The 10,179-nt window shown below is 41.7% G+C and overlaps 1 protein-coding gene across 7 annotated transcripts in view; it reads right to left on the bottom strand.

Moving 5' to 3' along the window:
• The window catches only part of apbb2b (amyloid beta (A4) precursor protein-binding, family B, member 2b), a 72,428-nt gene that overhangs the window by 32,953 nt on the left and 29,296 nt on the right, over window positions 1–10,179 (bottom strand). For 4 of the 7 annotated variants that reach the window (XM_019876489.1, XM_019876491.1, XM_019876492.1 and 1 more), the window contains 6 exons: window positions 6,462–6,709; window positions 4,966–5,091; window positions 4,100–4,165; window positions 3,747–3,797; window positions 2,124–2,209; window positions 1,758–1,818 (listed from right to left, as the gene is read on the bottom strand). In XM_019876489.1, the coding sequence (XP_019732048.1) occupies window positions 1,758–1,818; window positions 2,124–2,209; window positions 3,747–3,797; window positions 4,100–4,165; window positions 4,966–5,091; window positions 6,462–6,709 (638 nt within the window). The remainder of the gene's footprint in view (window positions 1–1,757; window positions 1,819–2,123; window positions 2,210–3,746; window positions 3,798–4,099; window positions 4,166–4,965; window positions 5,092–6,461; window positions 6,710–10,179) is intronic. The other 3 variants (XM_019876490.1, XM_019876497.1, XM_019876494.1) reach the window with 1 other exon arrangement.

Below are 10,179 nucleotides of genomic sequence, written 5' to 3'. Positions count from 1 at the left end.
GGGCGGGGGCTGCTGCTGCTGCTGCTGCTGCTGCGTGGCGAGGTCCGTTGTGTGGATGTTGTGAAATGGCTCGTTAGAAAGTGTGAGGGGGACAATGATCGGCACCGCGTGACGCCGAGCCTCAGCTGTGAAGCCCTCCTCGTCGCTCTAGCAGACGAGCTCTGAAAAGCAGGCAGCGTTCAAGTCCGCACCGACTCGAATGACAACGAAAGAGAATGCCAGCATCCTTTTTAATTGGGTTGCCTTCCCTATGCCTGCCTTTGTTTTTTGCCCCACTCTAATAGCCCACACGAAGTCATTTTTTTCCCCCCTCCACAGATTCAATTTTCGCTCAAGTCGCGCTTTGAGATACAAGTGACCCGATTTATGCGTTTTTTGAGATAAGAACCGTTGTTTGGGTCAATGTTTGTGCTTTCACCCGCAGGTAGACATTTTAGATACGGCGCATTGAACGCAGGTCACTTCACAAAAAGCAGCAATTTGACAGCGAGTCAGATTTAAAATAAAAAAAAAAAAAAAAAAAAAAACAACAACAAACAAAAAAAAAAGGACTTCAGAACTTTTGTCAAATTTGCTTTCATTGTTATAGGTATACGTTCACCCCTGATGCAAATAATATCAGTTCCACAATACAATCAGGGGGAGACAAACGTTCAACCTGGCTGATCCAGACAGGAGATGACAAATAGAGCGAGCCACGTCTCCATCAAATATTTATTGCCCGGTCAGACGGGACTCTGTCACCTTGTCCAAACCGCTCCAACAAATGGCCACAATCCCAAACAAGAGAGATGATCATCTTGCAGTTTTACATCCTTTCTCTGAATTACTTGGAGTAATTAACGGTTAAAATGGGCATGTCAGCAATCAACAGACTAGTGCAAACATCTCTGCAGATAGGAGAGCTACACGATAAAAATGCAAACAACGGATGTACTTCTGCAAAGTGTGCAATGGTTGACCCGGTTTATAAAGTAGAGCATTGTGTTTTATTTATGGAACACAAAGTGCACTCCACATTTTCAATGCAGGGATGTTTGGGTGAGAGGGCCCATTGAGCGTCTGTCTCACTCTTTACTCTAACATTCATTGCAGGTACATAGGCTATATAAAGTAGACACTCAAAACTATTCAAAAGAAAATAATTTGTCTTGTAAGTCACTAAAACGAGTCCAGGACTGTGTCGACAATTCCACTTTTCCAAATATAATGGTGGCTGGACATCACTGCATGGTGACTCTGCATTTGGAGCAGGGGAAGCAGTGCAGTATCATATCCAGCAGATGGCACTGTTTATCTTTCTGTTCAGTAAGCATGTCAGACAAGTGCAGTAGTTCCAGTGTGCAAATAAACCCGTTTTCTAATCCTGATAATGATCTTCTTGTAATAACCTCCTTCAAGTCGGCCTGTCCTGACTTCCTATGACAATCTGCACACATTACATTTAAGAATTATAATCAGCATCTCTGACAAATACTGTATATGTTTATGAAAACGGGTTTTGTACATATTGATTCTAAACTCACTGCAGATGATGAACAGTTCTGTGCTATTATATTGCATTTTTGTGTCTTCTTTAATTGCTACGTGATAGTGGCGGCATTAAAAGATGGATTACATGTCTTGAATCGATTGAACAGTCAGAAAGAGCAAATAAATGCAGACAGGAAGCAAGTGCCGCTAATGTTTGTTATCACCACTAGGTGGTGCTATCAAACACATCTTCGAAGGCTCGGTTTGGTAAACTAAGTCTTTACCTTTGATTGTGGATCACTGTTGCCGCTGCTCGAGTCGTCTTCTTCCACTGCTGGACGGTTCCTGGAAAGAACATCAAAAGAAGCTATGGAATGGAGTGATGCTGTTATAAGATTAGCAATGGAGTGTTGTTGTGGCGACCATTTAGCTCCGCTGAACAAATCCACCAGAGCAGTCATTTCACTAACAGACATCCATTTCCTGACTGGGAGAGTACATTTCCTGCTTCGTCGGAAGTTATTTAACAGCGATTAAACACTAGATAGGAGAAACTAACCAGATGCAGGTGAAGCATTGTGTAATTGAGTCACAAGAGCAGAGAGAGAATTTAAAACTATGATGGTTAGGCAAAATTGATGTGATTTTACCTTAACTTTAGTGATGCATAGCGAAGCGTTGCACCCTCAAACTCCTTTAAGCTGGGGTCAGGGTTCACCGTGGCCGCCTGCAAGTCCTGGTGTGTAGAAACATTCTAGTCAGAATGTAGGACAACAACCAAAACTCACATAAGACCTAAAAGCCCTCTTCACATATGGAACCACGAATATTGTGTGGTGAGGTCAGTTATTATCCTTAACTCTCTGGTGCATGAATAGAGAAAGCCTAAGTCAAGCTTTTTATGTTGTGTTTTCCCCACTTCTTTGGAAACCCATGAACAAATATTTCTTTATACGTTTAGAAAAACATTGGGTCAAGTTTCAAAATATTTCCAAAAAGAACAACTGTGTTTCTGCATCTCCAAACATCTGCCTCACAGAACAGTCTATTTTTGTGTTTTGTTTTTCTAATCATCTTCTTTTCCTTCCGGCTCGTCTCATTTTGTTAAAGGTTGCCACAGCGCATCATCCTTTTCCATCTCCGCCTTCCTCCTTCCTCCTTCATCCTCCTCTCGAACACCAACTGCCCTCATGTCTTCTTCCGTCACGACATCTATCAACTTTCTCTTAGTCCCTCTGGCTCCATCCTCATCATATAGTCGAACCCCGTTTAGAACATTTCCACAGCTATAATGTTTACATTTCAAAGTTCTGATTTCATGTAAGTCATTTTCCATTTGCCAATTTTGCTTACAACCAACACCTTTATTATAACGTAAACTTCATTATAATGACCAGCTTTTTCCTACAAAAGGCCCTCGTTACAACGAACCACGGGAAGCTAATTGCTGTAAAATAATAATAATATTTAATATTAATAATAATGTATTTAATGTCTCTGTAATAGGAGGGCATTGAGGGCTGGTGTGAGGATTTAGGCTGTTCGACTGACAGTGTTAGCAGGTGCCTTTCTTATTTTTGAGGATAGAAGAGCATATTTTGCAAGGGACTGTGCTCCCGATCTCATTTTTACATTAATTGATTTTGATCCATGGACCCAGGTCGTCAAAACGTGATTGTCGATGAATCAACTTCAAGCTCTAAGCGACGTTGCGGATTGCTGAAGACGAAGCATCAGATAGGTCAACCCCTAATTTGCAGTGCATCGGTTGTAAATAGGCCATAATGCAATTTGATGTCAATATTGTACATCACATGTAAAAGGCTACCGCGTGCATGTGGAAGAAGGGCTAAAAGGACAAAAAATTGTCACAAACCATTAAACATTCAATTCAAACATGCATCCAAAGTGCATAGCAGAGTGCTCTGGCTGGATGGAGGGATGGCAATGATGCACTTTTGTGTAACAGGACATGCTCAGACATCAAGCAAAGGGAGTTTGCGTCGTATGTACAAACAGTCTGCGCAAACACATTCATTTCTATGCAGCAGGAAGAAGGTTGAGTGAACAGACAAGAAAGACAAGTGTGGTGCTGCAGCTGCGAGATGTTTCTGCTCATCAAGCATATAACAATACTGTGCTCGTCCGGTTGATGTTAGAGCTGCAGCTCGCACATGCTGTCCAGGCAGTTAATGCGGAGCATCTAATGATAATTAATCCACACAATCACAGTTTGAGGTGGCGATAAGGCTCAATAAATGCATGATACTTGCCTTCCACACCTCACTATCAATCTTTCCGCCAAAATCACCCCACATGTGTTTCTACAAATGGCGTTTAAAACACAAGTGCATATATAGTTGGGGGGGTCAAGGTTGAGAGGGGGAGTCAAGGAGAGAGAGACAGAACAAAGCTGTTAACTAACTTGCTCACTGCACACCGGTGTTTGTTACAATGAGGAGCAACTCCAGGAAAAACTGTTAAGCTCCAAAAAGTTCCTTGCTCCTATTGAACATTCACCGTTCCATGTAGAATTAGTAAAATATGAAAATACATGACAATCAGCAAGAATTTCAATGACTGGAGAAGATTTGAAAAAAAGGGCCATAAGAGAAACTTTTCACACCTTGTCTTCTTGATGCAGGGGGGTGCACTCTTGATCTGACATCCCCTGTAGCGATGTAGATCGGGGCTATACAGAAAAAAAGGCATACAAATGAGACGCATTCTTTCAAAAGAAGAAAATAGGTAAAATAGTACTGAGTGACAAAAAAATAAAATAAAATAAAAATGATAACTTCAGAGATTCAACAGCTGCCACACTGCCTGACCATTAACTCAGGAGGTGGGAGGTGTGTGCGATACGGCTGTGATGCACACAAATGTCAACAAATGAAGGTTCGACAAGTAAAAATTTTCTGTCAATCTGGTCATCTGCTCTGTCCTGCGCTAGTCAAGCACGTCAGATACGGAGCAGAAATGTGGAATTATACTGATTGAAACAGCCGTAGCCATGGCTAGATCGTAAAAACCTTTGAATCGCTTTTCAAAATTCGGTTTCTATGCTAACATCGTGAAATGAAGCGGCTAAATGTAGCACGCGCAGGTGCCTTGAAATGCGAGGCAGAAAACATTGACACCTCCACCAGATGGATGTGCTTGGATGGATCGTGGCCCATCTATCTGCCAACCTCAGTCAATCCCATCTAAGTCAATGTTTTATCTACCAGCTCTCTATCAATCTACTTTCCTCTCCGTGACGATCCATCATTCTGCATGACTGACTGATTGATTGTCTGACTCTTCTTGTATTCTACTCCGCCACTGGATTATTGACAGTCTTCTCTCTCATTGCTCGCCTGCCTTGTGAGGTTGTTTCTTGTTGTCAGGTATACAGGAAACTAGAGATCGGGTCATGAAGACTAATTCTCACCGCATGTTCAGACCGTGTCCATCAAGGCCAAGAAAAGAGGCGCGTGCAGGTTGACTTACAAAATAGCAGCTGTTGACAAATCCGCATGTTGGCAGAATGTGTTCGTGGAGAGGCTCCACTGAGCTGTCTGAGGTGGTGCTCCCAGAGCGGGTGGAACCCCTGAAGAAGACCTCGGCCTGACATAACTACAGACACACATACAAAAAAAGGTAAACACATGCACAAGCAAAAGCAAAGTGGGGAGAGGTCAGCGGATATCTCCCGAGAAGTCTTAAATGCAAACACTCACTCACCAAATTATGAAGTAAAACTGCACAATCATATACAATCATAACATAGTGGTCAGTTTTTGATCGACAAGGTCATATTTTATAATGTATTTATGATTTTAGTGTAGAGGAGTGTAGAATTGCACTGCATAGAACTGAGAATCATTGAAAATATGTTGCCGCTCTAATCTATCGCCCACGATTTGTGGGGAATAAGGGATGACCTTCTCTGCAAGTAGTTGAAGCCCCGTAAAAAAAAAAAAAAAAAAAAATTCGTAATTGCCTGTATAAATAGTTTAAAGTAGCCATAACTATACCACAAACTAATCGACCCAGAACACTTAAATATCATATAAAACTCATTTCACGAGATTCCCCTTAAAAATGGCTTATAGATTGTTTATTCAGCAAAGTGGCACCGGAAGTCACCGCTGCACAATCAGATAACACCAGTTGACAAGTACTAAACGGGACCTTTGTCATTTGTTAGCTTGAGCCTGGTTTAAGGGGTTAATGGCCACTCAGCAGCGCAAAACCATACACGAGGCAGAGACTCCATTATTTCCGCTAACCTCCCGAGCTAAATACACAAGCTCCTACGTAACCGACAAAAATCATCAGCCAAGAGAGTTGGCACAGACACACATACAACACAAATTACTAATTTTGCTCTGAGTCAGAGTGTGGCATCTTGGGGCAAAATAGAAAAATGACATCAACCTGAAAATATGTGCATTTATTTCATTTTTAAATTGCTCAATCCGTGAATCCGTCAAATCGCAAAAAGGTGGAGGTTTACCGTCATTAAATAAGGACTCCGAAATATAAGACCCAGCTCTCGGTAAGATGCGGTGCAGTGACTTACAACCACCATTCTCATCTATATAGAAGCATAATGAGCTCTTGCATTGGAGCTTAGATTGTGCTTGTATGCCTAATGTTATGAGTCATGAAAATATGATTTCACACATCCAAACATATTCTTTTGTATACTGTGGAAGAATGATGAATATCAGGAACTACTTTCAGTTCACTGCATGCACAGTTGACTAATAGCGATCAGAAGCCAAAACTACGAGACAATAATTTTCCTCATGGCATTTAATATTCCTCAAAGGCCTATCCATTTTCTGCCGATTACTTTGCAATAAGCTTTAAACTTCATTTGTCAGGTTTCCTCATACCAGATGTTGATCATTATTTCAACCACAAAGGAGAATTAAATGAGAGGTTTGTCTAAAACAAGGGTAACTTGGCATACATGTTTGCTTTCTCCATTTTCTCACCTCTTGGTCAGGAGTGGGGGAGGGGCTGAGTGAACCAAGGGATTGTTTACGTGGTGTCGAGCATTTGTGGTCATCAGGTGCGTCGGGCTCTGTCTGTCCATGGGGTGTAAGGTGGGTGGCGGGTCTCTCCCATTGGGTAGCGCCCGTGGGAATGTGCCAGTAGTAGATACCCGCCATGTCTGTGATCTTTTTCCATCCAGGCGGCAGATCTGGGTCCGTTTGGAATGACTGCTCATTCCAGATATCTGCTGAAAAAAAGGAAAGACGTTACCTAACAGAAATTAGGGTAAACAAGTCAATAAGCATAATGGTGGACAGGAGAAATTAGGTCATTTTCAAAACACATTTAAAGTTATTGAAACACACTTTTTAAACACATTGTCAATGTTTTTGAACACAAAAAAAAATAATTGCAAGTATAAAATGTTTAGAAAATAATGTATGCATTGTAGCATCGGTGCATGTGCCTCTAAGAGGCGGGGCCTGAGCTGTGGCTGTGGCCAACACCAGCTACTGTGCGAGTGCGCTTGAGTTTTGCTGTTGTGCCGGCAGTCAAAAAATGGCTAAAAAAAGGTGCATCAGGGACTGCTTCTCCTATCCCACATGAGAGTGCTTTACAGTCAATAAGTGAACTGTAAAAACACACAAGAAAAAAAAAATAAGTACAACATGGGCATGAACAATGATTCCCAATATAGCGGAGGACAGCAACAGACTCTCCCTTACACCTGCTTTAGTTATTTTTGTCAAAGTATTTTTACACACATTTATTGTATCATCTTATTGTATGCGTTGGACTTTGCCTTAAGTTATTAGAAGTTATGTCTACCATTTGTGATGGGAAAATTAGCTGTTTGTATTGCTAGCAAGAGCCATACTGAGACTGATTTAATGGCAGAAAAACTAACATGATGATGTTTCCAAGACGTCATTTGTATGTGCTCCTAATAAAAGCAGAAAGCAGGCATAAGTTTGTTTGACAGAAGATTGCTGCTTGAAAACTTTTTCTTTCTGCGCTCATAAGCTCTCTCTTGTGCAGCATTTTTTTTCCCACCATCGGTGAAATCTGCCAAAATAAGCAAAAAGGAAATGACATCATTTTTGCAAACCCCAGCTTGAATGCGGCCCATGTGATGGCAGAGGACATCTGTTATTTTTATTTTTTGTTTGGTTTCTTTTTGGGATGGCCAACAAAGTTGTCTTGATTCATTGCAGATGTCAGAGCAGGCTGAGAATTTACGCTGCGATTTAAACATCTCAGTAGCATAAAGAGCGCATCTCCACAACGCGGAGCAGCCGGATGATGTAATTTATTTGACAGCGACACATTTGGAGGAAATACAGCAGGTACCAAGATGACACAAACACCCACACTGACATAGTGTAGTGATGAAATGCAAACTTTAAATCACTCTTATAGCACTCACATCTCTAATAAAAGGTCTGTTCGTCGGAAAGTATCAAACAACATTTACACGCTCGCAGCTGTTTAAAGCATTATGGTGCTAGTGAACTTCGAGAAGATGGTTAAAAACGCCAAAAGGTGGCAATTCACTCACACACTCTCATCCAAGACTTTGTTCGTTACACCAATCAAATAAGATCCAACATAACTTCTATCAAATGTTTTTGTAGAGCAATGAGTAATATGATGTCAGAACGGTATAAATTCAACAATACTTTTATCATTGTGGTTGTAGTTTGTCGAGTTTTTCTTCACATTTTTCCTCATTTTGCTAAACAACCCAACTAAAATATTCTATAGACCTCTGGATGATGCAGGGTAGTGACTGGGAGAATGAGAGACTGAGAGTGAGCGAGTAGGCAAAGGAGAATGAGCAAGAGAGCGAGAGAGAAAAACAGAAAATATAGAAAGAGAGAAAGAGAGCGAACGAGACAAGGAGAGGGAGTGAGAGTGTGAGGAGAGAAAAACAGAGGGAGAGAGAAAGGGGGGAAGGAGAGGGAGCGAGAGAGTGAGAAAGAGTTAAAACAGAGAGCAAAGAGCAAGAGAGCGAGAGAGCGAGAGAGAGAGAGAAAGAGAGAGAGAGAGAGAGAGAGAGAAAAGAAGAGGGGAAGAGAGAGCAAGAGAGAGAGTGCGAGGGCAAGTGCGACAGAGAGCCTTTAATGTGCTGACCAAGCTGATGAAACGCAGCCTGAGGGGCCGTGTCCAAGACAGCAGGTGATATGTCATAGTGATGGCCTTAACAGGCTTGGGCTCGAATGAAATGTAGGCACTTGCTCGCACACAAACTGGTGTGTTCAGTTAAGTTCATGTTGTTTAGCCAAAAAAAAAAAAAAAAAATCACTCGAAGGCTTGAACGCACGATCGAGACACCATCTTCTGGCGCTCTAGATCTTGCATTTGGACACTCATTCCATTTATCCTATGTCTAGCTATCTAGTGTAAGATTCATGCTGGAAAAAAAGGTCATTTTAAAACTGTTCCCAGAAAGTTGGAAGCATTGAATCGTCTAAAAGAGGGATGGTCAAGATTAATGAAGGAAGGGGGCATCTAAGACCATGCACTTCTTAACCAGACTTGAGACAAAAATGACATTTTTAGTATGGACAAAATACTGTATGTGTATACAGTATGTTGGGTTTTTTTTCATTGAACCGATGTGTATGAAGTATGCTCAAATGTAAATATGAAAGCGCCATTGTTCAAAAACAAAAGCTTTGAAGCTTTGACTACATTTTTCAGTGCAAAGGGTCGTCATGCATAAAACAATGTATTTTTCCTCCTCAAATGTTGTGCAATGCATTTTCCATGTAAAGGTAGTATTCATGATAATGAGACATAAGAAAACCCACTATTTTCAGTCAGGAATGACAGGATTGCTATATCATTAAGCTACCAATTACTGTACATTCACCAGTAAGGTAAAACATCATAGGAAAAAAAAATCAATTTCCAGGACTGCGACTTAATCCCACAACTTTGGTTTACACCACATATGTCAAAGTGCCGGCCCGTGGGCCAAATCCGGCCCGCGAGAATGTTTTCAGTGGCCCCTGGGATGATATTGATTTATTATTAGAACCGGCCCGCGGACCGCAGCAAGCCGAGAGCCCGCAGATCTTTTACACGCACCAATACTACATTTCCCACAATGCAACGGTGACGCGCCAAGCAGTCGGCCGCTTTATTTAAATATTTATTAGTCTAGCAGTCGTTCCCATAACAGTGACATTAGCTTTCAGATACCCATCAAAAATGGCAAAACGGAAGGTGGACACTGAGAACCGCGGGTTTCAAACAAGGTGAGAGTCGAAGTACATGTTCATGGACGTAGCTGGAAAACCTGTGTGTCTTCTGTGCTGAGAAAGTGTGGCGCGATTGAAATAGTGTAATCTGAGACGACATCATGAAACGAACCACGCAAACAAGAACATGGACATGGAGGGGGAAGGGGGATTTCATTAAAAACGGTATACTTAAAGTGTGTGACGAAGTTTACCCCGAAAAAAAGCAACTCTTTTTAAACGTGAGCATGAGCAGAAACTCAATTGCAGTGTTTCGGCAAAGATACGGCAGTGCGTGCTGCGCAGTTTGACGGTTTCCTCCCCGACACAGTGGTCCCGCTGCGCATCCAGGCTGCTCAAACGTTGTCGAAAGTTTGGCAGCACATACGTGTGTGAACAACTATTTTCTTTGATGAAGCTGAACAAAACATCACACAGAAGTCGATTTACTGCTGAACACCCTCACTCAATT

The sequence above is a fragment of the Hippocampus comes genome, unplaced genomic scaffold (genome assembly GCF_001891065.2).
Source record: "Hippocampus comes isolate QL1 unplaced genomic scaffold, H_comes_QL1_v1.1 scaffold51, whole genome shotgun sequence".
Lineage (NCBI taxonomy): Eukaryota > Metazoa > Chordata > Actinopteri > Syngnathiformes > Syngnathidae > Hippocampus > Hippocampus comes.
Note: the sequence above shows the minus strand (reverse complement) of the source record. Positions and strands in the feature narration are given on the sequence as shown.